Source organism: Micromys minutus (genome assembly GCF_963924665.1).
Source record: "Micromys minutus genome assembly, chromosome: 10".
Lineage (NCBI taxonomy): Eukaryota > Metazoa > Chordata > Mammalia > Rodentia > Muridae > Micromys > Micromys minutus.
This window is the reverse complement of record NC_137979.1, coordinates 35,130,322-35,158,042: the sequence shown is the minus strand read 5'-3', so window position 1 is coordinate 35,158,042 and position 27,721 is coordinate 35,130,322. Positions and strand designations below refer to the sequence as shown.

The following is a 27,721-nucleotide window of genomic DNA, read 5'->3' as shown; positions in this document are numbered from 1 at the left end:
GGGAGAGAGACAGACAAAAAAGCACACAAAATAAGCGCAGAGACCAACTCTTTTGCTCGGCTCACTGGCTTAACCTCCTTACCTCATTTATGAGGGAACAGATGCTGATGGGGCTCCCTTCGAGGAGATCCAAACAGGTCTGGTTGTCCTGGTAGTTGACAAATGACCATTCCAGGCCCTCAACTTCATATTCCTCCTAGGGGTAGAGGTGGGAGAAAGCAAGTTCCAGAATAGCGTTAAAGAACAAGAATATATTAAAGCAGTTTCTTACATAAAGTTATTATTTATCAATTAAAACAAGGAACAAAGGTGCTCCGGAGGGAAGGCTTGCCTTGGCTGTCCCTCACCTGCTGGGCCCTGAGGTAGTGAGCCACGAAGTGCTGCTGCAGCTTCTCATTGGCATAGTTGATGCACAACTGCTCCAGACTGTTGTCAGGAAATGACTCAAACCCATACACATCTAGCAGACCTGGGAAGAGAGGAGAGCCAGGGGGCTACCACATGGTGGCTGGTCCCTTGCTGAGGCCTCAATCAGTCTGGGGATGAGGTTGGGTGATAATAGCCTCCTGTTCCCACAACCCACCTACGTAGGTCCCAGGACCTACTCCCTTTTCCATACCACATCAGAGCAAGAGAAAGCCAAAAATGAAGGGCAGCCCAGGCATTAGCCCACATTCAAGTCTAAATCCTTTGGCCCCAACAGGCTTCCTCTTGTGGATACTTAGTCCTATTTTTTTGTGATACCAGGGAATGTTCTCTGTATTGACCTTGTTCAGAGGACCTTATCTCTCCAGCCTAGCTGATGCCCCTCTTTAAGCAAACTGTGTTTGCATCACTGGGCTTTAATTTCTCCCTATTTGACTCACCCAACCCAAAGTTACAACAATGCTGCTCTCAACTGTGTCTCGGACTACCTTCCTGGGACTGGAGCTAAGTCTCTAGGAGAAAAAGGACCATTAGGGATAAGGCATAAACTGGTCTGAGAGCCACGGACATGTCATATGTGGGCAATCAAACACAATAAAAATCATCAAGCTCCTGGAAGGACAGATGGAAGGATGGGGACAGTAGCAGAGAGGGAAGGAGCTGCTCACAGATCCCCAGGCGACCCAGGGTCAACTGCTTATTTTCTGTACCTATGAAGGCAGTCCATGAGTTGGAGTCTGCACAGATGCTGCTGTTGATCACAGATACCAGCCAGTCGAATAGCCTGTTGGCGGGAAAGAATAGGATGTGGTGAAACTGCTCTTCCAGGAAGGGTGCCACATGCTAAAAGGCCCTGAGTTCTATACCAGACCAAAGGCTAATAAATCCTCTTGTCTCCGGCTTATATGCAGTTTTGACCTACTGCAGAGGCAGGTTCTGGGCATACATATTTCCAGGTATACACAGATCTATCCTGGTCTAGCAAGACAGGACAACTACTGGGTCAGGCAGGGTGTAGGTCTGCAATGGTCACATGAGCCATCACCCCCTAATGCCCTACCTAGAAGATGTAGGCAATCCCAGTTGCATTTGTAATAAGCTAAGTATACTGAATTCCCCTGAGAGACGCTTAAGGAGCTGCCACATACTACTCAAACCTGCACAAGGGGGTGGGGGGAATAAGTTACAATAATGGCATTCCCTACTCTGCAACTGTCGCTAGTCCTGAGAAAATGAAAGTTTTATACAAGGTGACACCAAGCATGGAATTGCTCAACAGACCTCTTTCCTACATTGCCTTCCCCTATCCCGATATTGGAAACAGGGCCTACATAAAGACTCTAGTATAGAACTAGCAACCCCTACTTCAGCCTTAGTTTCCCTTTAAGCAATTACTCTCCACCTGGTTTAATTCAGTAGATTTTTTTTTTTTTTTTTTAATTTTGTATGTAGTATACTGTTGCTCTCTTCAGATTCGCAGAAGAGGGCAATTACAGATGGTTGTGAGCCACCATGTGGTTGCTGGCAATTGAACCCAGGACCTCTGGAAGAGCAGCCAGTGCTCTTAACCACTGAGCCATCTCTCCAGCCCATGTAAAATGCTCTTTAGCTAGAAGCTTGTTCTAACTTTCCATTGTGCAGTAACTTTAGAGTGACTTAAAAATCTTAATCTTTTGGCTGCTGGGGTTGTACACACCTTTAATTACAGCACTGACAGTGGGTTCCAGGCCAGCCAGACTTACACAGTAAGACCCTGTCTTAAAATAACCCAAAGTACAAAAATCTCACAACGTCTGACCTAAAACCTGCTTTGAGGCAGAAGAACCTGCTTCTAGATGACATGGGCTTAGAAGGACATCAGATTCTTGGCTCTGAACCGGGCTGTCCAAGATCTTACATACACCTACATAAATAATGGCTACAACAATCTCAGGGGAGTCTGAGCTCTGGATAGCCTTTACAAGGTACTCTGAAGGTTCTCAGAACTCAAGATGACACAATATTTGGCCACATGGCCGGAGGATGGAGGTGCCTATGTCATCCCAAGAAAGGGGAGAACCCACCTTCCCTTCTGTGCTGGGCTTCTGCATGCTATGTGTGGCACTGACTATGAGCTGAGCTTCTGGCTCCACTACCATCTCTCTAACTCCCCAGATGAATGACCTAAGGTACCAGGGTACAGGTGACAGAGAAGCCTGTCTACTACTCAACAGTATGAACTTGGAACTGTAAGGCTGGAGATCACCTTTGGAGCAACTTCTCCATTCAGTATAGGCACAGAGGCCAAAGGCAGTCTTTTGAGCAAACCTGGGAGCCATGCCCTGCATCTCCTGGGAACCTAGCAACTGGTTTGCATTCTCTAGTCTCCTCCATATTTGACCTTTATTTATTGACTGACAATGTTTGGTCCAACCTCAGACAGGCTAAGAGCCTATGGGGAAGTGAAGGCCCAGAGGAAATCACTCACCGTGCATAGATCAGTTTGGCCAGACAGTCTCTGCGTGTGTCACACTCAGCTCGGGAGCAGGGCTTCTGGAACACCTGCTGCTGCTTGCCTGCCTTGATGGTTCGAATCTGCATACTCTCCAGCAGCATGTTCTCTGGAAGCCGCAGCAGCAAGGCTGAGGTCCTGGCAGATACTGGGAGAACAGAGTCCTCTTTAGGCAAACGCCCTCCACTGGAACTGAGTGGACGGAAACACAGGTTCTAATGGATAAGAGGCTTGCCCAAGGCCTCCTTACGTGTCAGAGGCAGGACTTGAAGTCACAGTGTTATAGTTGGACAAATCACTTTCCAAGTCACCTGACTCTGATTTTGGATACAACATTGTTGGCTTCATCAGAGGCTGAGGATAAAATTATCCATGGTGGGCCCTACAGCAAATGGTTTAACCAAGGGTGCTAGATTGAAATGTTCACCCTTCAATTTCCCACTCCATTCCACTAACACTAGTCATTCCTGCCAGGTGCATTCCCCCATCCTCTTCTCTCACCCTTGGTACCATCCATCAGCTGGCAGGGCTGGGTTTCATCTGAGTCAACAAAGTGGACATTCCCAAGGTGCAGTAGTCCAGCTAGGACCTGAAGGGCAGAAGGGATGGTCAGAAAACAGGGCCTTGACCTGATCAAGAAGATGAGTCCTTATGCTGATGTCACAACAAGAGAAGGGAGTCAGGACTGTGTTGGTCTAACCCCTGTCTGTCTCTGTCAGACATAATTTCGCATGGTAGAGATCCCAACACAATCTCCTCAACATTCTGTGAGGCACATGTCATGAGGATGCCCATAACAGAGATAGGAGGTTAATGTCCAACCTAGGAGGAGGTGAGATTAGTGTCTAGGCAGCAGGACTTCAGATAACTTCCAGAGCAACCAGAAGGGCCTGCCTCCATCCAGCCTCTGTCCCACTACTCACTCTTCAGAGTGAACGGTCTGCGTGGGAGTACTGCTCCTGTAAGTTATGTGCCAGGGGTATTTATGCCTGATGGGGTAGCCATGGTTTCCCTTTCTCAGCATTACTGGGCTGTGATAGTCTAGCCCAGAGGAGGAACTGTGATTCTGGTCTCTGAAGTAGGTGCCACCCTTCTGCCTGTGCCTTCAATGACCTATATAGATAACTTCTATGAAACAAGGAGAACCCTTGGAAGAATCAGTAACCTTGGAACCCCTGGACCTCATATTAAGAGAACATAGCCTCTCCTGCCATTGCTGTCTGGTCCCAAGACAGATCATCTCTACGTGCTACTGGTCTTTTGGTCCCAAACTACCAGGACAGTATGGCTGTGACACAGGGTCATAACATCTTCAGTGGAATGGACGAGCCTGGCAGTGGGAAACCACTTTTCTGATCATGGTGTCTTTCCTGCCACGTAAGTATGTCCTAACACCTTCAAACCAGCACTCATGCGCAGACTCCTAGTGTTGTCCACTTCCTCTGGCCTGTCTCCGTGGACTGCCCTTCTGCACAAATGCTTTCTCACAGTGTCCACACTGGGTGTGGCACTTTAGCTTCCTGCAGCAGCTTCCCTGTTCGAGGCCTACCCCATACATTACAGCTTGTGGCTCCAGGGGATGAGAAAGTGAGGAAAGCAGTTGGCCCTCAGCCAAGGCAGGTGAGGCTAGCTCTCTGTGTTCCCAGAGGGAGAAGGAGAGGCAGAGGACAGAGTGGGGGAAGAACAGGTGGGCATTTGGAATGACCTGAAACCAACTTTGTCACTTAGTGGTGTCTTATGTTTCTCTACCTCTGCTTTTCTCAAGTATAAGATGGAAATAATTTTTATGTTCAAGAGACTGTTGATAAAATCAAATGAGCTAAGAGGTGTGAATATAATTTCTAAGCTTTAAAGTGTTAGACAAGCAGGAAAAGATTCTTTCTCTATTCCTTTCTTTAAATGCCCTTTAAAAAGTGTGCTTTGATGTTGTACTTGCACATATGTCTATATGAGGGTATCAGATCTCCTGGAACTGGAGTTATAGGTAGTTCTGAGCTGTATGTTTGTGCTGGAAATTGAACCTAGGTCCTCTGGAAGAGCAACCAGTGCTCTTAACTGCTGAGCCATCTCTCTAACCTTTTCTCTATTCTTGTCATGGTAATAAAACCTGCCCCAAGGTGCCTGTGTTCTGGGCTTGTGGGTCACTGTACCATGTTCATTACTCAAGGACTACATGATGTGTCACTGACCTATGACCCAGCACCTGACTCCAGGCTCCCCACAGAGTGGCAGCCAACTCCTTGGATATGGTACAGTAGGGCCTGAAGTCCTAGACACTCGTGGAAAGAGAGTCCCAAGTCCAGGGACAATCCATAGGAAGGGCTACCATCACCTCTAAGTGTAAGTAGCATGGCTTTTCTTCTGACCTTAAAGATGTTGTTCTGGGTGGGGGTGTCGATACCCAGATGGAGCATGGCCTCTCTGGTCACCTCGAAACAATCCTCTGAAAAGAATCCATGTCACAGCCCAGTGGTCAGCAGGGTCAGTGGGGGAAAGGAGACAGGCCCTGGGTAGAATGGGTAGGGCTTTGGGGGCAGTCTAGGAAGGCTTCTCCTACCTTCCAAACTGCTTTCTGGATTGGGTAGCCAGGAGAAGGCAGTTCCCTCAGGGAGGTACCACTGGAGCCTTTCATCTTTGGTGGCTCCTTTGCAAATCTGTGGAAAGGGGTGTATAGAAGGCTGAGCAGGGAATGGGGGACCCTGCAAGTCTGGGGTTAGAACGAGGAGCAAGAAATGACAGCAACACTGAAAGGTGAGCACAGAGCATCTCTGTCTGGGATGTCTCCAGCCTCATTGAAAACACCATTTTCCCGGAAAGCTGGACTCTTGCAGGGGAATCCTTATCTCCATTAGAGAAGTACATTTCCTTACCAAAAACAGCTTCTTCTGGGTGCAAGGAGACCTACCAATGCCCTGGAAAAGCAGAGTCAGGGAAGAGACAATTCCAGAGCAGCCCTCACGCTGTTGTGGGAAAAAGTCTATCCTAAAGTGTCCTCAGTTTAGTGTGGATAATACAACTTCTATTTAGAAGACAGAGCCCTGCTCAAGGACCTTTTGCTCTGATAGAGGCAGCAAAACATACTTTGAGGCCCAAACTGTGCCTGGTGAGCAGCTCTTCATGAGAGCAAGCCAAAGAGCCAGGTATGGTGCGTGCAATGGATAGAGGGACAAGTCACCCAGTCTACATGTGGCACAGTGTATTTCATCTGACACAGACCTGGTAGAAGATGTGGAAGTTCCTCTCACTGGAGGCCTGACAGGCCACACGAGTTTTCTCTAGGAGGTAGGTCTGGACTGCGGCTCCGGTCATCTGTTGGGCTCTGGCACACAGAAGCAGAGTCTGTCATCCCACAGCTGTACACCAGACTGCCACCTAGCAAATCCCTTCCAAGTTTTTCTTGGATAGGGAATATTCAATGTGTTCTTGGGAAGCCAGGTATAGTGGCCAGGAAGAGGGCTATTCAAGACTCTGTCTCAAACAACAAAATTCAGAATGTCTTTGAGTGTTTTGGGACATTCTCTTTGTGTGCAGCTCAGGTAGGCATGACAATCACCTCTGTAAGCCAATGCCCTAACTTCAGGTTCAAGGTTCTATCCCAAAGAGGCATTTAACAAGAAATTTCTGAGCACAAGAAACCATCATGAGCACACTATAGCTCAAGGTCACAGTAGCTATGGTTTTCTAGGTTAAAAACAGGACACCCCCAGAGTCCACTGAGCTCGAGAAACCCATAGATATGGCATGTAAGCTATGAGGATGGTTTTGTCCAAGGGGGTGACCCAGGGTGACCCAGGTTGGTGTCTTCCCAGATGCTTCCAGTCCCCATCTCTGCTGTCCCATCTGCTGGATGGCAGTAGCCATTACCTGTTCAGCTGGAGCTGGATGAACTTCCCAAAGCGACTGCTGTTGTTGTTCCTCAGTGTGCACGCGTTCCCTGGAGACCACACCTGTGTTTATACCCATCCTCCCAGGCTTGCAGAATTTTCACAAGCTGCTGTGGCCGTGTCACTGTCTCTTACTGTCCTGTCACTTAAAGGCCCCTTTGCTGATTTCTATGTTATGGGGGTCAGGATTAAGGAATGGGTACATGGGCTTTGGCAAATGGGTTCTGAACCAGGAACAGAAATGAACAAGCCTGGGTGGTCAGGGCTGCTTTCTTTTATGTATGAGTGTTTTATCTGCATCCATTTTTTTCTTCTATGTGTATGAATGTTTTCTTTTATGTGCATGAGTGTTTTGTCTGCATTCATGTATGTGTACCAAATATGTGCCTGGTACCTGCAAGAGGTCAGAAGAGGTGGTCAATCCCTTGGAACTGGAGTTATGGGATGGTTGTGAGCCATCATGTGGAAGCTAGGAACTGAACACAGGTCCTCTGCAAGAATAATCAATGCTTTTAACCATTGAGTTCTCTCTCCAGTCCCAGTCAAGGAAGAGGTGAAAACAAGTTGTTACTACTGGTTTTAGACACAGACACAGCATAGACACTGAAAGGTACGCCACCATAGGCCAGATGTCATTGCATACTCCTTTAATCAGAGCCAGAGGCTGGCAGCCATCTGTGAGTGTGAGGACAGCCTGGTCTTCATAATGAGTTCCAGGTTAGCCAGAACTAGACAGTGTCTTGGGGAAACAAACCAAAACAAAAACCTCAAACCAAAAAAACCCCAACAAACTCAAACCCTAAATACTAAAATGCCTTCCAAACAATACTCCCCCACAAAAGCTATGCTACCTTTCACAGATTTCCTTCTTTTGGAACATTGGAAAACTTAATGGAAAGATAAGATTTAGACTAGATGAGCTAAGGCACATTCTATCCAACTGTTTTAGATGTGCCAGATGGTACCAGCTCTATCCAGAAAGGGGTATGGTAGCATCTTTAATAGACAGAAGCTAAGGGAATCTAGGAAGAGTCAGAATAGAGGTAGTGAAAGAGTCATTCTCCAACCCAGAGAGAGGTCTTAAAGTCCTATGTCTCCTGGAAGGGGGTGAATCCCAGAGCAAATGGGACAAGAGTACGGCAGAGGACAGGAGCTCACCAAAAGCTTCCATGACAGGGTTGGAGTTCAGGATCCTCTGTTCAATCCTCTCTGCCATCTTGTGGTTCTCACAGGAAGTAGGTGAGGCAGCCACCAAAGCATAGAACTTCATCAGGCATCGGGATGTCCATGTCTGTAGCCAAACAACCATGTGGGTAGAGTCCTCATTCTTATTCCCTCCAACTACAGGGCCTAAGAGAGAAATGCCCACCAGAGCATTCTATCCATCAAATGTTACTGCCTGCACAAATGCATGCATGCTAAATTCAGCTGTGCCTTGGGCAAGGCACTTCCTATCTGTTAAGTGGGGGTGTACACCTCTGCTTCTCTCAGCTCAGAAGGTGCTCTAAGGAGAGAGACTGGAGTGTATGAGGGACACTCCACAGACCCCTAACCCAGACCTGGTAGGCTACTCACCATCTCTGAGGCCTCACAGCTATTACTGATTCTTTTATAAGAGGCTTTCTGTGCATTTGCTTATAGGCCTTGGAGAAATACTATCTAGTGTGCTTTTTTTTTTTTTAGTACAGAATAGAGTTTATTCAGGTCGTGGGAGGGTTAAGAGGGTGGTAGAGGCAGAGAGAAGGAGAGAGAGAGAGGAGTAGAGAAGTAGAGGCCGGCCATGAGCACGTGGAGGGAGGGGGGGAAGGGAAGGGGAAGAGGAGGAGTAAAGGTGGAGAGCAAGGCTGCAAGAGGCCTAAAGAGGCAAGAGAGCTATCTAGTGTGCTTAACCACTGAGCCATCTCTCTAGCCCAGGTTTTAATTTTACTTTATTGTGTTTACAGGTGTTTTGGTTGCAGGTATGTCTGGTGCCCAGAGGCTAGACTATGTAAGTGAGTTCAAGGCCATTTTGGTCAACTTACTGAGACCTTGTCTCAAAATTAAAAGAAAAAGTACGGTCTGGGGATATATCCTAGTTCTTTGGTAGCATGCCTGAATAGCACATTCAGGGCCCTGGGTTTAATCTCCTGTACAGCAAAAATACAAAGAAGAGGCCAATAAGATTGCTCAACAGGTCAAGGCTCTTACAGCCAAGCCTCATGACCTGAGTTCTATGCCTTGGATTCACATAGAAGAGAGAACTGACTCCCAAGAGTTGCCCACTGGCCTCTATACATGTGCTGTGCCCAAGTGACACCCCACCCGCAACTAATTAAATGTTAAAAAAATAAAAACAAAAGGCAGGCCCAGCCTATGGCCATAGTGGTCACTCAGTGAAGGGTTATTGAGTTCTGCTTGTGTTGGTCTGAGGCCAGATTCTCCCCAGTGCTGGAGTCCTCTGGCATCAGTGCAGGCAAAAGGGACTCAGTCCAAAGAATCCCTCATAAAGTGCTGTGGGAGGGAGGGGCAGCTGGGCGAGGCCTGAGTTGTCAGCTTCCTCTCACTGGCTGTAGAAATCTTGTTTATCCAATACCTGCCTGCTGAGGGTCTATCTCTAAGACCCTCTGGCCATGCCAGGAGCTTCTCACACACCAACAACAGCCATCATTATTTTTTATTTTGTGTGTATGGTTGTTTTCCTGAATGTATGTCTGCAACACATTGTGCAGTGTCCACAGAGGTCAGACGGGAGCATCAGATCTTCTGGAACTAGTTTCATACACTTATTAACCACCCCACAGTTGCTGGGAACTGAACCTGATCCTCTAAGTGTTAAGAAGATAAGGTGTCTCACAACCTACTCCAGGCTGGTATGTGATCTTCCTACATCACTTCCTAAATCCTGGCATGACAGGTGTGTGTCACCGTGTCAAACAGCAGAGAGGCTCCTTCACACTCACACAGAAGTCCCATGCTAGTGTTGGCCCTCCATTCCCTTATGCTCCCTCTGTTCACAAGTGAAATGACCGAGGCCTTCGGTGTTACAATCCTTTCTGAAGTATTCTATCTGTTGTACCACCAATGCTGGACTCCCTGACTGCTGTTTCTAGAGATTCCAGAGGCACTGCCAGTGAGGATGTAGTCACAAGGGGAAAGTATCTTACCAGGCTGGCAGTGGAGCTAGCAGTGGAGGTAGCCCTGGAGCCCCGTCTTCCGACTTCTAGTATGGTGCTTGCTGACCAGAGCACGCAGACTCCCTGGCAGCCTATCTGTGAGTGACTAGGCAGCCAATGATGCTACAGGCAATGACCCTTGCCTTTCTGTTCACTTGGCTAGGTATGAGGGAATGGATAAAAAATTGGCACTCTTACCTTTCCGGCTCCACTCTCTCCACTGACCACAATGGATTGGTTGATTGGCTCAGTCAGGCTCTTGACATTCCTATAGGTCTGTTCAGCCACTGTGAAGATGTGGGGTTTCAATTTCTGGAATATCAAATAGTCACATGAGTACCAGTTTTCAAGAGTGGGTGATCCAATGACAGCCTAAACTGGGAGGATACCAGGAATGGTGCTAGCATGCTTCCTCCAGAAGTACTTGCCCAGATGCCATGAAGCTATGCCCAACTGCGAAACACCTATGGCTGATTCATCCACTGAGGTTCTCTCAGCGTGGATGCAGCTAGCTTCCAGCACTGTGACTTTATGCTCTCATCTGATTTTATTTCTTAAATTAAAAAAAAAAATCACCTTATGTGTATGGGTGTTTTGTTACATGTACCACATATATACAATACCCTTGGAAGCCAGAATCTGATGTCAGATTCCCTAGTACTGGAGTTAAAAGATAGCTTGAGCCAACATGTTGGTGTTAGGAACTGGATCCCAGTACTCTGGGAGACCAGAAAGTGCTCTTTTTTTTTTCTCATTTTTTTCGATTTATTTTTTTTAAAGATTTACTTATTTTATTTATACGAGTAAACTGTAGTGGTCTTCAGACACACCAGAAGAGGGCATCGGATCCCATTAAAGATGGTTATGAGCTACCATGTGGGTGCTGGAAATTGAACTCAGGACCTGTGGAAGAGCAGCCAGTGCTCTTAACCACTGAGCCATCTTTTCAGCCCCAGAGGACTGATCTTAAGACATCATGCATGTTAGGCAAGTGCAATAACTGAGCTTGAAGAAGAAAGAAGTTTGTGCTCTTAACCACTGAGCCATCTCTCCACCCCTCAAGAAGTGCTCTTAACCACTGAGCTATCTATCTAGCTATCCCCTCCCTACTAAGGATGGACAGGCTTTCCTGTAGTCCAGATGGTCTAGATGTTTTGTAGCTGAGGATGATAATGAACTTCCGTTTCTGCTGCTTCTACCTCCCAAGTACCACTTACCTGGTTTATATAGTCCTAGGGATGGAACTCAGATCTCTGTGTGTGCCACGTGAGCACCTGACAAACAGAGCTACCTCTACATTTTTCTCTAATAGTCTGGTTCTACTGCTTATTTATTTTATAATTTGGGAAAAAATTATTTTAACGTACTGCCTGTATTAGGATTTCTATGGCTGTGAGAAAACAGCGTGACCAAAGTGACTTGGGGTGAAAGGGTTTATTTTGCTTACACTTCCATATCAGAGTTCATCTTTGATGGCAGTCAGAGCAGGAACTCGAGGGAAAAAAAATCTCAGGGTTCTTGCAGAGGCCATAAAGGAGTGCTTGCTCATACTGCTTTTTATAGCACCAGGACCATCCAGGACCACAATGGGCTGTGCTCTCCACATCAATCACTAATTAAGAAAATGCCATACAGGTATGCCCACAATACAATCTTATGGAGGCATTTTTTCTGTTAAGGTCCCCACCTCTGAGATGACCCTAGCTGTTTGTGCTAGGCTGACATGAATTAGACAGCAGACTATGGAAGAATCAGCAGGCTAACCTTAAAGATGAGCTGGGTGAGGCTCAGAGGCATTAATAATAACCTGCGACAGATCTCAGCGTTTAAGGACATCTGTGGGATTTGAATTCCTAACCAATCTTCTTTTAACAAATACTGACCTCAATGTACTGACATCCAGTGAGGAAAAGTGGGGCCCGTGTCCTGACATTTGCCTTTGAGGAGTGGGCAGATAGTGAGTCAGGGCAGGTGGGCGCTCAGGATCAGCTTCTTTGCACTCCACTTAGATACTTCTTACATAAACTGGAGGGCAGTGCCTTCTGCACCATGCTTCACCAGCCTAGCCAGCAATGATCACTTACAGCTTCCTGAGAGCTGTCTTTCTCTAACTGACCTTGCTGCAGCTGCCTAGTAACTGGACTGCTAAGAAGTCTCAAGTGTTCTCTGTTTCCTTCACTTTTATCACTCCCCTGGCAGACTCTGTCCACAGGCCCATTTCCACATGGAGTAAATTCTGCTGGCTCTGGGGATTCTGCCCCGTGTATTCCTCTTCAACCCTTTACCAATCACCTACCCCAGGTTTTCTCCAGCCAGCCAGCTTGTTCTTGCCTCTTCCTGAATACATGTCCATTCGCAGCCTACACCACTGCCTCCCATCTCTCAAAAAAAGGTATTCTGGTCTTTGTATTGTAATTTATTCTCATTATAGAAGAACATGTGCTGACTGTTCAAAAACAATTCCTTTTATATACACTTTTAGACTTTTCTAAAAAGATAGCTAAGGACACAACCACACCTGAAGATCTTTCTTCTTCTTCTTCTTCATCATCATCATCATAATCATCATCATCATCAACATAGTAGTAGTAGTAGTAGTAGTAGTAGTAGTAGTAGTAGTAGTAGTAGTAGTAGTAATTGTAGTAGTAGTAGTAGTAGTAATAAATCCTTTGTTTGATGTTTCTATTTTAGGTTTCCATCCTGATTAACTATTGTCTTCCACCTTGTACCTTAGTTATGTGTCCAAATTTCCCAGAGTTCTCGTTGGGCTAGGATGTGGCACCAGTAGGCTTTGGACGACTTTATCGATGCTGCATAGATGATAGATGGAGAGACTACAGAGAGGCTTAGGCAGAAGCCCAGGAGCCTTACCTGAGGCTGAGGTGCAGCATGGTACTCTTGCATCAGCTCTGGAGCATAGAGTTGAGGGATGTGCTTAAAGGGGTTCAGAGCCACCAAGGTACAGCCAGCATTAGTGTAGAATATGTCTTCTGTGTACCGGGCCTGCAGGCACCTCAGGACTGAGGCAAAGATGCTGTTACAAAGTCTGGCTCAAATACAGACAGAACCCTAGACACACATCTGTTAAGTAGCCTTCCCTCTATAATTAGCTAAATGCCATTAGAACCCTGTAGCTCCCCAGTGAATAGACATAAGATCTAATTAAGACGAGTCCCAAACCCAGAGCAAAGCCTGCCCTGGGGAGCCCAGGTGCAGTGCCAGGCTCCCTGGGGCAGGGACCAGGTCAGGAGTCTCAATTTGTGGTCTGAACTGAGGAAACTATGCTAAAGACTCTTGCTGCACCCCTATGCTTTTGGAGTAACAGTCTGAAGAAGAGGAAGACCCATACCTGTTTCCAGGGTCACGGGATTCACCTTGGTGAGGTCATCCAGCTGGTGCAGTGGGACCTCCCCACCCAGGAACTCCCTTAGGTCTCCTTTGAGGGATGCCCTACGTTGGGCATCAGAGCCTAAACTGTGGCCATTGACCTGGAGGGGAACAACACAAGAGCCATGAGACCTGGGTCTCAGAGCAGTTGGCAGGGAATACTGGTGGAGCCTGCAGAGGAGAAAGAACAGGTTTCTATAAGAGCCAGGTGGCTCATGTTTCCAGCTCTGCTACTTATTAGCATGAGAGCCTGGATAACTCACCTTTAAGAGCCACATTCCCCACCTCCCCCATAAATAAAGGAAGATAAACTCAACTACCAGGTTATGGGGGAAAAGAGACACACAGAGCACTTAGTCAAGGCCTTGATAGTACTGATTAATAATCAATGCCGTCCCATCTCCTCTGCTATGAGCTCCAGCTAAGGCAGTTTTTACAGGCTACCAGTCTTACGGAGCTGCTGTCTGTCCTCCAGGGAGGATGGAGTGGAAAGAGCATCAGCTGGCTGGAATCAGCTTAGGAAAGCTAAAGTCTTGGTATGATGTGTGTTTTCAACAGGACTGATGAACTCTAAACGCTTGACCCCTCAGGAACAAGACAAGGTAGCTTGTTTCATTTGAGTAACAGTGTAATGAATTTCTTTTAAAGACTCTGAGGCCCAGACATATCATAATGTACAAGGCAGGCTCTTGTAATCTAGGGTAATTGCTGCAGCCAGCACAGCTGAATCTTTGGAAGGGCAAGAACAGAAGAAAGGAAAGAGAAGGGAAGGGAAGAGGAAGGAAAAGAAAGGAAAGGAGAAAGGGACTATTTAGAAAAACATCTACAGTTTAGGAAGTTTTAATTCAACTGGGAGATGAGTATGGTGATCAAGAGTTTTAATCAGAAAGCTAGATTGTGTTGGGTCCTAGTGCTTGGAGGCAGAGGCAGATGGATCTCTGAGTTCAGGCCAGCCTGGTCTACAGAGTGAGTTTCAGGACAGACAGGGCTACACAGAGAAACCATATCTCAAAAACAAACAAAACAGAAAGTCTAAATGTTTTTTATAATGTTGTGTTTGGAAACCATGATGAGATAACTTCAATGTCCTTTTCGATTGCCTTCCTTTGTTTTTCCAAATTCCTGATAATGAATGTGACCTTGAGGCAGTCACTTCACCTGTCTGGGCCTTCTCTCCAGAAGGCTCATAAGAACACTGTGTAGTACATACATTTTTTCACTGAAACAACATACTCAAGCTTAGTGCCTCCTATTAACAAGGGCCAAGCATAGAGTAGTCACTAGTATATGGCTGTGGTAAAGGTGATTACTTTGGGAATAAGGAAAAAAAGAAAATACAACAGCCCAGAGCAGATAATTGTCTTGTTTACTTTTCTTAGCCTTCAAATCTATTTCCTGGCAAATGGCTCAATGGTCCAGTAGCATCTACAATGGCTTTCTTGAGCCTGATCAATCCTACCTTGGTTACTCTGCTGGGGCTCACTAGAGCACAAACTCCATGAGCCCTTAGTATGGGGCAAAATTTAGTAGAATAAAATTTCAGCAAACATACTATTGTGCTCTTTGGATATGAGCTACATATAAAGAAAGGATGCTATGTGTATGAGACAGAGCTCCACAGTGAAGGGTGGTTCCCATCCTGCAGGCCAGGAACACTAGCCTTTTCAGAGGCAGAATGCTGGGCTCCACCTAAGCTACCTACCTTCTCCTACATTCTTGCACAGGCTCACCTCTTGCATGAACTGTTCATGTTCCTTCTCTACAAGGATAATTCTTTTTTCTTTTTCTTTCTTTTTTTTAAAGACAGGCACTCTCTTGCCCTCTCGCCCTGTCTCTCTCTCTCAACATTGAACTCACAGAGATCTCCCTGCCTGTGCATCCCAAGTGCTAGCTCTAAAGATGTGTGCTACCATGCCCAGCTTGCTTAGCTAATTTTTTTTCCTCCTCCTCCTCTCTGTGTCTCTGTCTCTCTCAGACAGGGTTTCTCTGTGTAGCTCTTTGTGGACCAAGCTGGCTTCAAACTTAGTCATCTGCCTGCCTCTGTCTCCCAGGGTGCTGGGGACTAAAGACACACACCACCATAGCTGCTGGCCTCTTTATTATTCTTAAAGGCTCAGATTCAATGAACAGTCTTGGGAGCCCCAAACTTCCAAGGTGAAAGTCTATCAGGGACTTCTGTCAGGATATGTCCCCATTTTAGGTTGTCAACGTGATTTGGATTTCTTTACCTATCTCTCCTTACTTATTCCAAGGAAAAGAGCCATAGAAAGGGAGTCATTCAAGTTAGTTAGCAGGAAGAGTCCTGGGATAGCTATTCAAAGAGAGAAAAGGGTCTTTCCTGTCCTTTACTAGAAGCAGTCTTTATTCAGACAAGCAAACAGGAAAATGCCTGGTGGCTCTCAGTCACATCAGGGGTTACCTGCTGGAGCATCGTGCTTCAGTGTGGTCAGCCAGAGTTCTGTGTCACAGACACAGGCAGTGCTGTCTGTCAACCTGGTCATGAGGCCATCACTCCAGCAGAAGACTCAGGTGTGTGGGAGTTGCAGACAAGTCATCTTGAAACCTGGAGCGTGAGACAGAAGACAAGGGCCACACACAGGTGAGGGCCTCTCTGGGATGACTCAGTCCTGCTCCTCCCACCAGGCAGGAGGATCCCACATGAGAACCAGGCAGGCCTGGGCAGAGAGGGAGAGTCTGCGCGTCCCTTTGCCAATTAGGAAGTAAGGCACCTTTGCTGAGAGCCTCCAGAGACTCCCTCTGATGTTTCTCTTACAGTAAAAGGCCAGGGGCAGTTTTAAGGGAAGTAAATGAAGGACTGGGGTTGCAGAATCTTCTGGTCAGTACGGCATGGAGAATGAAGACACTGGGGAGAGATAGCTTTGGCCCCAGCATCACCATTAGACAGAAATACTCTATTTCGATGTTGCCAGCAGCTGATGGAGAACGGGCCTGGTGTCAAGGACTGATGTCCCTGGGAAGGTGTATGAGAAGGGAATCATAGTTCAGTCACTGGATGGGTATGTGACCCCAGTGCAACTCTACCACCCCAAAAAATCTCACCTTGAAAATAGGGAAGTTAAATCTACCTTACATAGAGAGGTTATGAAGGCCAATGAGGTTGAGGTTTAAAAGCACAGTACAAATCTATTATGCATAGAGCTGACGATCCATTTGGAGACAATAAACAGGAAGGGAATGCCCACTGCCCAAAAGATGAGATCGAGACTGGTGGCATGTGCCTGCAATCTCAACACACAGGATGCTGAGGCAGGGGGATCTCAGACTTTGAGGCCTGTCTGGGCTACACTGTAAGACCTTGTCTCAAACAAACAAGGTGAGACCAGGAGAGAGGAATCTATTTGAGATTACTTGTATGAGGACAGTATCTGAAAAATGGTAAGCCTCAGTCAGACTTGGAGTGTCCTAGGCTCCCATCCCCGCCTAATAATGAGGGGTGAGGATGACGGACATCTATAATGGATCAAGGAATTAACCCTGATACTTTTTGAGGCTCTGAACACACCCAGTCTTTAAAGTGCCAGGACCAGGGACTTCCATAAAACAAGGAGAGGGAAAATTCAAGAAGAAAAGGTTATGAGGACTGCCCTAGACAACATCACACTGTACACTGTACTCCATCACCAAGGGTCTCTGGAGACTCAGCTAGAAGCTTATCTTGAGAGGGAGGCCAATCAGGAGACCACAAAAGAGCATAAGTTAGAATCCAAAGCTCGAACCCTCTTAGAATATATTACAGGAGCCCACTAAACTTCATTTTTATACAGCCGCCAATGGTATAAGACCATACCACAAATCGCAAAATTACGGCTCCCACGGGCGAGCACCTGCGAGGGAGCTTAGTAAATGCTGGTTATTACTTTGCAGAGTCAGCTTCTGGTGGAAGTCAAATCAGACCAGAGCAGTTTTCTCCAGTTCTCCTGCTCCCTCCTCTTGCGGCTACCACCAAGAATTTCTGGAAAGGGTGTGACCACAGTAGGCAGAGGAGAGTAATGAGTAGGTGAAAAACTAAGACAAGGCAAGTGGTAACCAGACTGTCACCCCCTCCACCTCTGCTTCGGTTTTCTTTTTGTAAGAAGTACAGCAGGAGGGCTAGAAGGAAAAGAGCTGGGTAAGGGTCCTGGAGGTCCTCAGCCTGCTCTGCTCCAGATCCCTGAGGGGGGGGGGGGGGAGCCAGTACTTCCAGCACTGGCAGCGTGCCCAAGGTGCCCAGGGCTGGGATTTCACTCCGGAAGCACCTGGTACTGAGAGAAGGCGTCCTTTCTGGGAAGGTGGATATGACCCTAGTCAAGGGCGCAGTTTCCTTATCCCTCTCCCGCCGTCCCTGGGTAGGACAAGGAAAGAGACAGACGTCCAGCTTCGGTCAGCCTGAAACACCCCTTCTGTGGCCCTCTGCTGGCAAGCCGAAAAGTGACCGTGAAGGTCCTTGTCCTGGGCAAAAGCCACAAGCTGTGTGCTACCTCCTCCTGAGTCATAAGAGGGCAAAAAGAGAAATGTTGACTTAGAAAAGTGAGATGCCTCTTTCTATTTTAGGTATGAGAGACACACTGACCTCCCTACCCCGTCAGGCCGTGAGGGGTTTTGGATCTAGGCGGGGAGTGGGACTCACCGGTCTCACGACTCGGGCGCCCAGCGTGTAGTCCCGGCCCAGGCCGATTGGAAAGGCGGCGGGAAGAGAGCAGAGAGAGCAGGGGCGGCCAGGAAAGAAAGCCGGGACGTCCGGCCGCCGGCGGACCGCAGCAGCGGGAGCTAGATGGTCCGGAGCTCGCCGGCTCCTCCCCAGGGGCGGGGCGCGCACACGCGGCGCGGGACGCACGTGGCCGGTCCCAGGCCGCAGGCTCTGGCTAGAGGGCTACTCGTGAGGTGAGGTCTTTGGAGACTCTGGGGCAGGGTGTGGTGTCTCTGTGGCCTCCGAGTCCTGGGTGGAAAAGTGCGGTTTCCGAGAGCCGTTGGGCTGGTCCGCGGCAGGTCGCCGTGGCCGAGACTGACGCGGGCTCCTCGGACCCCTCTACCTGACCTGCCTCGCCCTGGGTCGGAGGGGAGACGTCCCGCCCACGGACCCGCCGCACGGCTTGGTGTTGAGAGGATCCGAACCAACCCAGCCCAAAACACTGAAGGGCTTAGGGAAGTCCGCGGGGTGGGGACTGTCGCCATCCCGGGCCGGGGGCGTGTGGAATCTGCGGTCGCGGAAGAACAGGCTGCGCCTCGGCGGCCGGAAGTGCTGCTCGCGAGGCGGAAGCGGAAGGTGCCCGCAGGTGCAGTGGGAGCCAGTTCTGTCATCGCCGGAGACCCTCAGTCGGAGGGGCAGGGCGTGCTAGTGTCGAGGTGTGTCAGGAGAAAGACTTAAAGCCAAAAGAGCAGGGGCACTTTCGGTGAGGTGCTGATGTAGGGTCTCCCCTCAGGGACATACACATCTGACCGTCGGATGTGTTCTCTCAGGGTGCAACTTTTCAGACTTTAGAATGTGACATGTTTTAGGTTGCATAAAAAGAAGCCACAAGCGTTAGTATGCACTATGCATCTATTCTGTTCTTCTACTCCTTAACCAGAAAATATGGCTGTGTAAAAAGAGGAAAAGAGCAACCTCGGGCTCATGCATTCTTCTTTATGTACCCAGTGTTGGAAACCAAGGGCCTTAACTCTAAAATACATTTACAACTATTTTCTCTCCCTTCCTGAAGTTTTTTCCCCACTTTTTAAAAAGACTTATTATGTATACAGCGTTCTGCCTGCATGCCAGAAGAAGGCACCAGATCCCATTACAGATGGTACCATGTGGTTACTGGGAACTGAACTCAGGACCTCTGGAAAAACAGGAAGTGCTTTTAACCATTGAGCCATCTCTCCAGTCCCTAAAGTTTTATTTTAAAGATCAGTGTATATATCACAGTGTACATCATGTAATTCTTATGTGTATAATTGTATCTTGGAGAAAAAGTGAATATGAATTATGCTGGGTAACAAATTAATGACTGTGATTCCGTTTGGATTCATATCCCAAATTTGCTTTTTTACTAAGTTTTAAGACTAGGTATAGCTACATCATGTAGTTACATCAGGTAGCACATGCCTTTAAGCAGTGTAGGGGATGGGTGAGTAGAAGGCCAGATCGACTTACTTATAAAGTTCCAGGATAGATAAGGAAACACTGTCCAAACAAAAAAAAGGAGCTGGAGAGTGAAGCCTTTAATCCCAGCACTCTCTAGGCAAAGGCCTGAAGGTGAGGCCAGCCTGGTCTACAAAACAAGTTCAAGGACAGCCAGGGATACATAGAGAAACTGTCTCAAGGAAAAAAGAAAAGAGAGACAAGGTTTTCTAGGAGCTAAGCAGGTTTTGTTTTGAATTTGCCTTACATTAAAGATAAAAGTCTGTACTAGAAATTTTAAACTCTTGGGCTGGAAGGTGGCTCAGTGGTTAAGAACACTGACTGCTCTTCCAGGGGTCCTGAGTTCAATTCCCAGCAACCACATGGTAGCTCACAACCATCTGTAATGGGATCCAATGCCCTTTTCTGGTGCATCTAAAGAGTGCAACAATGTACTCATATAAATAAAATAAATAAATATTTTTGAAAAAAAAAAGAAATTTTATACTTGTAATGTGTCAATGTTGACATCTTCCTCTAATCTTTGGTTCTAGGCTTATCAGGACAGCGGACAGCTGTGCCCCTGAATTGAAACAAGTAGGGTGTGAAGTTCTGTTCTGCCCATGTGTGTCTGTCTGAAGGTGTCTGAGCCCTTGGAACTAGAGTTACAGACAGGTGTGAACTTCCTTGTGATTGCTGGGAATTGAACTCAGGACCTCTAGAAGAGCAGCCAGCGCTCTTAACCACTGAGCCAGCTCTTAAACTTTTGTTTTGAGACCAAGAAATATGTAAATTTAAGTTAGGTACATAGGTTTTTACCCACTTTACAACAATATTGTGTTCTTCAAGTCCATTCTTTGTTCTTTTTTTCACAGGAAGGGAAAAAAAAATGTCTGAAAAGCAGCTGAAGGAAGCGTTCGTCAGTAACCTCCATGGGACCAGTGTGTTGGAAGTGACCCAGGGCTTGTGCTTTCCCGCACTCTGCATCCTGTGCAGAGGCCTTTTGATCATTTGCTCACAGCACTTGTGCTCTTTCTCGCACACCTGGAGCACACGATTCTTCATGGACTTTGTTGTCTTGATCGTCCCCCTAGTGCTAACTCTGACTGTATTGTCCTCCTTTATCTTCCTTGAGAATCTCACTGTAACTGTCTGTGGGGCATGCCTGTTGTATCAGATATACCACAGGAGGACTTGCTATGCCAAAGTGCCTGTCCAGAAAGTCTTTGCAAACTTCTTAAAAACCAGCTTAGAATCAGAGTATAATCCAGCCATCACCTATTACCGGGTTGTTAACAGTGTATTTACTGCTATTGCCATCTTGGCTGTGGATTTCCCACTTTTCCCCAGAAGATTTGCCAAAACTGAACTTTATGGGACAGGAGCAATGGATTTTGGAGTAGGTGGTTTTATTTTTGGGGCTGCAATGGTTTGCCCAGAGGTTAGAAGGAAATATATAGAAGGGTCCAGATTTAATTATCTTAGAAAATCACTGTACTCTGTCTGGCCATTAGTCTTCTTAGGAATGGGACGGTTAGTTGTTATAAAATCCATAGGCTACCAGGAACATTCAACTGAGTATGGACTTCACTGGAATTTTTTCTTTACCATCATAGTTGTGAAATTAGTAACATCGCTGCTTTTAATTATTTTCCCTTTAAATAAGTCATGGATTGTGGCTGTCAGCATTACTGTGGTATACCAGCTAGCCCTCGACTTTACTCCACTCAAGAGGATAATTTTGTACGGCACTGATGGCAGTGGGACAAGAGTTGGTTTACTGAATGCTAACCGAGAAGGAATTATTTCCACTGTGGGGTATGTGACAATACACATGGCTGGTGTGCAAACAGGGTTGTATGTGCTTAAGAGACGAGCACATGTCAGAGACTGGATAAAAGCTACTTGTTGGGTTTTCTCAGTGGCTGTTGGCTTCTTCATTTCTCTTCATATAGTGCAAGTAAACATAGAAGCAGTATCTCGAAGAATGGCCAATTTAGCCTTTTGTCTGTGGGTGGTCGCTTCCAGCCTCATGCTGCTTAGTTGTCTCTTACTGAGTGGTATAATTTTGAGTTTTGCCAAATTTCTAATTAAAGGGGCTCTAGTTCCATGTTCTTGGAAACTTATACCGTCTCCTACTACAAATAAAAAACATTCCGAATCTCTAATCTTAGAAGCTGAAAAAAAAGAGCCCAGTCTTTGTTTGATCACAGCTCTGAACAGAAACCAGCTGTTTTTTTTCTTACTGTCAAATATAACAACTGGGCTGATTAACCTGACAATGGATACTTTAAACAGTGGTGCCTTATGGGCCTTAGTTGTGCTTACTGTCTATATGTTTACCAACTGTTTAGTTATGTATGTACTTGATTTGCAAGGTAAAGCCATAAAGTTTTGGTGATGAATGAGTAAGAATATGAGTGTTTGGATAGCACTATTTTCGTGGAGAAGAATGAGTGTGGAGGGAGTTTGTTCTTAGCAGTCTAGTCTGAACCATATTTTATTACAAAGTTTCAATGCCCTATGACAGAAATTAAACTTTACCTTTTTTTAAGGAAGACTCTTGTGTCTGTACCTGTACTTGGATGTTTAATACATATCAACATGTAAAATGAGCCAACAGAAGTGACACAAAGCTTTAATCCCAGAACATGGCAGATCTCTATGAGTTTGAGGCTAGCCTGGTCTACATGTTGAGTTTCAGGACACCCAAGGCCATGTGCAGAGTCCTTCAGGGGGAAAAAAAAGAAGTAAACAAAGTCTTGTTACTCACTGGGACGTAGACAGCACCAGTATTTTAAAGAACTTGTTCACGGGGACTTGACTTTGCCTGGAGCTCACAGTTATACTCCTACCTCAGGCTTGCTGCTGGGACTTGAGGCATGAGCCACCACACCCATGTGTTGATAGTTTTGCCACTGGAAGATGGATGGTGGTAATTTTTACTTTCTATATATCATTATGGCACTGTATTTGTGGTTGTTTATATGAGCATATAATTATGTGATTATAATGTTTGTGTCATATATGTTTACATTAAGATAGGAATTGTCATTTAAAACTTACGAGTATGCATATTTTGCCTGCATTTATGTCTGTGTATCACATGTGTGCAATGCCCACAGAAGTCAGAAGAGGGGGGCGGATGCCCTGAGAGCTGCCATATAGGTGCTAAGAATTGAACCTGGTCCTTTGGAATACCAGAAAGTAAGTGCTCTTAGTCTCTCTCTCTCTTTCTCTCTCTCTTTTTCCAGTCCCTTTTTTTTTCTCTTCTTTTAGTTGGGAATCTTACTATATATTCCTGGCTGACCTAGAACTCAGTATCTAGGCCAGGTTGGCCTCAAACTCAGAAATCTGTCATCCTTTGTCTCCTGAGTGCTGGGATTGAAAGCATGTATGACCATGCCCAGCAAATTGTGGATTTTTCAAATAATCTTTAAAAAATTTTTTTCTGTATTAGATTTATTCCTTTATTTATGTGTGTTTTATTTTTGTATATATATGTGCATCATAAGTATGCTTGGTGCCTGAAAAGGTTAGAAGAGCATTTGTTCTGAAAACTGGAGTCATGGATAGTTGTAAACAACCATGTAAGTACTGGTCCTGAGTACTCTTCAAGAGCAACAAGTACTCTTAACTGACTAATACATCTCTCCTGTTCCTTCAATACTTCTTTTATACTGAATTTTCATCTTTTAATAAAGTATAGGAATAAGAAGCAAGTATTTAAAACTGGATATATTTCAAGCAAGCAGACAGTTAAATGCAATAAATGATTGCATTGGATGATGTAGTATGCATATTTTATATATATAATTAAAACAAAAAATTTCAGGTGCCTGATACATTGTACTTTTTCTCAAAGACAAACTTTTGATACATAATCTTATGTAGTCCATACTAACTTTAAACGCTTTCTGTAGCCCAGACTGGTCTGGAATTTATGATTATCCAGCTTTAGTTTCTCAATGCTAGGATTTCAAGTGTGTCCCCTCAGCCCTAATAAAGCATATCTGGATTTGCAGCCTGTAATTATAGCATTCAGGGGGCTATGACAGGAGCTAGAGCTCGATAAAAGATAAAACAAAATTGTTTTATACATAGAGCCTGTATCAAAATAAAAAGATGAAACAAATTTCTAGAATATCGGAGCTTTCAGTCTAGTGAGGGGAAACACATTGAACTAATAGAAATATTAAGTCATAGGAAAGATAAAACACCCATGGCTTGTCACAGATGTGAAACTGAGAACCAATCTAGGAAGAAACAAAAGTTTTCTCCATAGATAGGCATTTCTGAGGCAATTTTGAAGCTGACGGATGATACATGTATCAGAGGAAGAGGGTAGAAGGGTAGATGGCAGAGAATATTCAATGTGTGATGTATCTGTCAGCAAAAGTAAGTTGGGACGGAATCTAGATAACTTTGAAAAAAGTGTGGGCTATAAGCTGGAGAAATAGGAAGAGACTAGACAAGCTGGCCTCAACCATGGGAAAGAGAATCAAGAAAATCAGTGAGAAAGATGAAAGTACTTATTCTAATCGAACTGGTTACATTAAGGCTTAATGGTCTACTGAGAACTGGAATATTTGAACCAGCTGTTAAGTCTAAAAATTTAAAAATCACAAGATCTTTAGTTTCACATTCTGATGTCTTTTTTTTTTCCTTTTTTGAGATAGTATCTATGTACCCTAAGCTGGCTTCATACTCATAAAGATCCATCTGTTTCCCAAGTGCTGGAATTATTGGTGGATACTATCATACGTGGCTAATGTTTATCTTTTAAAGCAGACATAATACTGGCAGCTGTCCTGACACAAACCTGTAATCCTAGGATTTGGAAGATGGAGGAGGATTAGGAGTTGAAGGCCAATCTCAGCTCCACAGTGAGTTGGAGGCCCGGCTAGATGTGTGTATGGGGTGGGAGTGTGGATAAGAATCAATGAAAACTTAATTTTCTGATATCAAGTTCACATCAGAAATAGCTTCTAGTCAGGGTTTTAATTTGGTATTTATTAGCAATTTAAATTATTTGTGTAATTTAGAGCAGGTGGAGCTCCTGATACAGGTTTGATGTTTTAAATCAGTTGTCTTCATATTATAGACTATGTGTTTTGTGGTACTGTGAATCAGAACTTCAAGTCTGCAGGGCAAGCACTGTACTGAGCCACACCCCTAACTCTCAGAATGTTTTAGTTTTAAAGATTTATTTAATGTATGTGAGTACACTTCAGGCATTACAGAAGAGGGCATCATGTGCCATTACAGATGGTTTTGAGCTACCATGTGGTTGCTGGGAATTGAACTCAGGTACTCTGGAAGAATAGTCAATTCTCTAACAGCCCTCAGTGTAAGATGATGTCTTTATGCAGGAAGGCAAGTACAAGATAAAATGAGGTCTATCATTGGATGAGAAGGAAGGATGGGCAGGAATAATGTTTTAGAGAGGGAAGAGCGAGAGTGAGGAAGGATCTGGAAGAACATGGAGGCAGATGTCGACATTTCCCTCAACATATCTCTGCAAAGGTATAGGTTGTTATGAATACTTTATAAGGGATGGGTGTTGATTTGTGCTGTCTAGATGGGAAAATTATATCAAGAATCTTATTGTGTGGTGTTTTCCTTCATGTGGCTGCTTACTTGACTTCACAGAAGGTGTAGTGGTAACAATTCACCAAAGGGATTCTGAGCTGAAACGGCTCTCAGAGAAAGCTGGGGGTAGTGTGGAGCTGCTTTGATAAATTATTGGTAGTTCCACATGACCCTCCAGTGCTGGAACTAGTATGGGAGCGACCTGAGTTAGAGAGAGCCAGGAGCAGTTCAGAGCAGTAATTAGCTATTTACCCCAGTACTCAAAATATTCTGAAATGTAACTATACTAATTACTCAATGTGTTTTGTTTAATTTAATTTTTTAACTTGATGGCTAGTCTTAAACTAGATGGCTAATTTAGTGTTAATAATGACCAATGACCTTGTATTTGCTGACTATAATTACATCAGATTTTATTTTCAATTAAAAAAGTAAGACTTGAAATTTAACCAATAAAATTATATTATGTAAATTAAGCATGACTAGGAAAGGTGATTTTTCTGCTGTGTCACACACTGCACAGTTTATCTGTTGGAGCAGCCAGAAGGCAGAGTGCCTTAACTAGTACATTCATTTAGAGAAAGTAGTTATGATTTAATGCATGTCTCATTTGATCTGTTGCTTTTTTGTTAATAAGTGCTTTTTTTTTTAAATTTTTTTTAAAGATGGGGTGTCACTGTATAGGATGGGTTGGCTTGGAACTCACTGAACTCTACCTGCCTCTCCCTCTGGAGTGTTGAGATGAGCACCATATCTAGCACTTTTCTCATTTGGTATTATGGTATATATTTATTTTTGTGGTACTGGATATGAACCTTGGGCTTTGAGCCTGCTAGACCGAGTGTTCTACCACCGTATCCTCAGCCCTCTGTACTTCTCTAGCTTCATTAAGTTTATATCTTTGATAATTACAGGTGTTAACTGAAAAGGACAGTGTACAGTTTTCCCCCTCTCCCAGTTCCTAATGTCCTAAGAAAAGCTACTGAATTCACAAAATCAGAATTAGCAGGCAAAACTCCCTCTGATTTGATTGTTTTTCAGAAGAGAAAGATCACAATTGATTTACTGAGTTCCAATGTGTTGGGCATAGGTGCCAGGAATACAAACAGATGAGACAAAATCCCTTCCTTTAAGGAGCGTACATTCTCATTTATGTTTATTAAACGAATCTGTTTACTTAATTCCTATTTTGAGAAAGGGTATGTGCAATCCAGTCTGGCCTTGAATTTTTGGTAAACTCCCTGCCTTGGTCTCTCCAAGTGCCAGGATTACAGGTTTGTGCTACTATTTTTGTGTTTCTATTTTTCATAAAATAGAAATTCATACTGTTAGGTTATGAAAAGGAAAATCCAACTTACATATTTTCAGATGTTCTAATTTAAACAACATACCACTGAATTTACTGCCATATTAAATATTGGCATTATAATGAAAAAAGAAGGCATTCTAGCTTGTCAACTGCCATTTTCTTCAAAGCTTGATTCTTTGTTAGTACCTGGTGTGTATTTAATAGTGAAAATTAAAGTTAGCAGCTATATATGTATTGGCTCAATATTTGTTACCAACCATAACCTGAAATTCAAATAATCAGAGTAGGTACATGAATTGTAGTAGTTGTAGACATAAAACACAAGATTCTCTAAAAATGTCTGTATTTTTACTAACCTGTCAGAAGGTGCATGAAAAACTGGATTTAAGCTAAGGATAACACTGTTCTGCTTTTAGTATGGCCTAAAGGCACATTTACTAGATAATCACACCTTTGGGAACACACAATGGTTCTTCCAGTTTATTATGTCACCTACTCTAACAATGACCACACAATGTCTTAAGTCAACATTGCTAAGGATGCAGTATGGATTTATTTATTTATTTTTTTTTTTTGGTTGTGAATTGAAAGACTGTGATCAAAATACTTTTAAAGGTCAGTAATAACCACTTTGATTTATTTTACCAGAAAATATTCAATCTTTCCTTAAGATCAGGCAGTTGTACAAGCAGTGAATGGATTTATTAAAACCATCAAGACGAAACAATTCCCATATTTTTGGCCTTACAGTGGACCTCCTTAGAATGGGGCAGTGGTCAGAGTGCAGTCTTTACAGCAGCTCTGGTTCTCGGAAGATGGTCAGACCAAAGGGCCTTTGGCCACTATCAGTACTTTGCCCAAGGGAGTCCCATAAGTTAATATTAACTCAAGAAGTTCTTTTGGTCGGAACCCACACATAGACTACAGTTTAATTTTCTGTCTATCGTAACAACAGATTCTGCACATATTTTTCCATCCTGTCAAGACATCTTGACGCAGTCCCCATAAGCCGGCTGGCTCTGGGTCAATCAGGGTAGCAGAGCCCTTTCTTCCAGTGGTGGAAGTCCGCATGTGTCAAACCTGGAAAACAAGGCCAAAGGTCTCCACTGTCTGCTGTCATAGACCTCGACCGCCTCAGCTTCTCACCTAAGTCTTATCTGGGCCCGGACCTACGCCGTCCACCCGGAGTGGGCGCTTTTCACCCCACCGGTCCCGCAGAGAGCAGATCCTAGTTGGTCACGGGCAGGGACCCAGGCTACCCCTGCTCAGCCTCCCTACTGACCCTATTTCACGCTCATTTTGGTAAATCGGGGGCACCGCGCAGGTCAGCGGCGCGCGACTGCACAGGGAGTTTCTCCCCCACCCCTACTCGCCGAT

At 45.0% G+C, this 27,721-nt stretch overlaps 2 protein-coding genes across 7 annotated transcripts in view; one reads left to right on the top strand and one right to left on the bottom strand.

Moving 5' to 3' along the window:
- The window catches only part of MYO19 (myosin XIX), a 28,366-nt gene extending 10,279 nt beyond the window's left edge, over nt 1-18,087 (bottom strand). For 3 of the 4 annotated variants that reach the window (XR_013975151.1, XM_080922511.1, XM_080922512.1), the window contains exons 1-15: nt 17,968-18,087; nt 15,760-15,903; nt 13,303-13,441; nt 12,825-12,973; nt 10,152-10,265; nt 7,960-8,092; nt 6,782-6,851; nt 6,134-6,236; nt 5,475-5,571; nt 5,284-5,360; nt 3,419-3,506; nt 2,894-3,065; nt 1,137-1,210; nt 348-469; nt 83-196 (exon numbers count right to left, since the gene is read on the bottom strand). Coding sequence is in view for 3 of the 4 variants with exons in the window: in XM_080922511.1 (XP_080778637.1) it covers nt 83-196; nt 348-469; nt 1,137-1,210; nt 2,894-3,065; nt 3,419-3,506; nt 5,284-5,360; nt 5,475-5,571; nt 6,134-6,236; nt 6,782-6,851; nt 7,960-8,092; nt 10,152-10,265; nt 12,825-12,973; nt 13,303-13,441; nt 15,760-15,771 (1,464 nt within the window). In the remaining variant the exon portion in view is untranslated. Of the gene's footprint in view, nt 1-82; nt 197-347; nt 470-1,136; nt 1,211-2,893; nt 3,066-3,418; nt 3,507-5,283; nt 5,361-5,474; nt 5,572-6,133; nt 6,240-6,781; nt 6,852-7,959; nt 8,093-10,151; nt 10,266-12,824; nt 12,974-13,302; nt 13,442-15,759; nt 15,904-17,967 lie in introns of those variants that run through there. The other variant, XM_080922513.1, reaches the window with a different exon arrangement.
- An 82-nt stretch (nt 18,088-18,169) lies between these two features.
- On the top strand, nt 18,170-21,844 carry PIGW (phosphatidylinositol glycan anchor biosynthesis class W; the record flags this gene model as incomplete). 3 transcript variants are annotated; one of them, XM_080924110.1, is made up of 2 exons in its annotated part: nt 18,170-18,221; nt 20,319-21,844. In XM_080924110.1, the coding sequence occupies exon 2, from the start codon at nt 20,333-20,335 to the stop codon at nt 21,842-21,844; it is 1,512 nt and encodes a 503-aa protein (XP_080780236.1). In that variant the 5' UTR covers nt 18,170-18,221; nt 20,319-20,332. The 3 variants fall into 3 exon arrangements, with proteins under 3 accessions (XP_080780236.1, XP_080780237.1, XP_080780235.1); XM_080924111.1 differs by having other exon boundaries at nt 18,177-18,226; nt 20,323-21,844; XM_080924109.1 differs by lacking the exon at nt 18,170-18,221 and adding an exon at nt 18,480-18,683.
- Nucleotides 21,845-27,721: the final 5,877 nt, after the last annotated feature.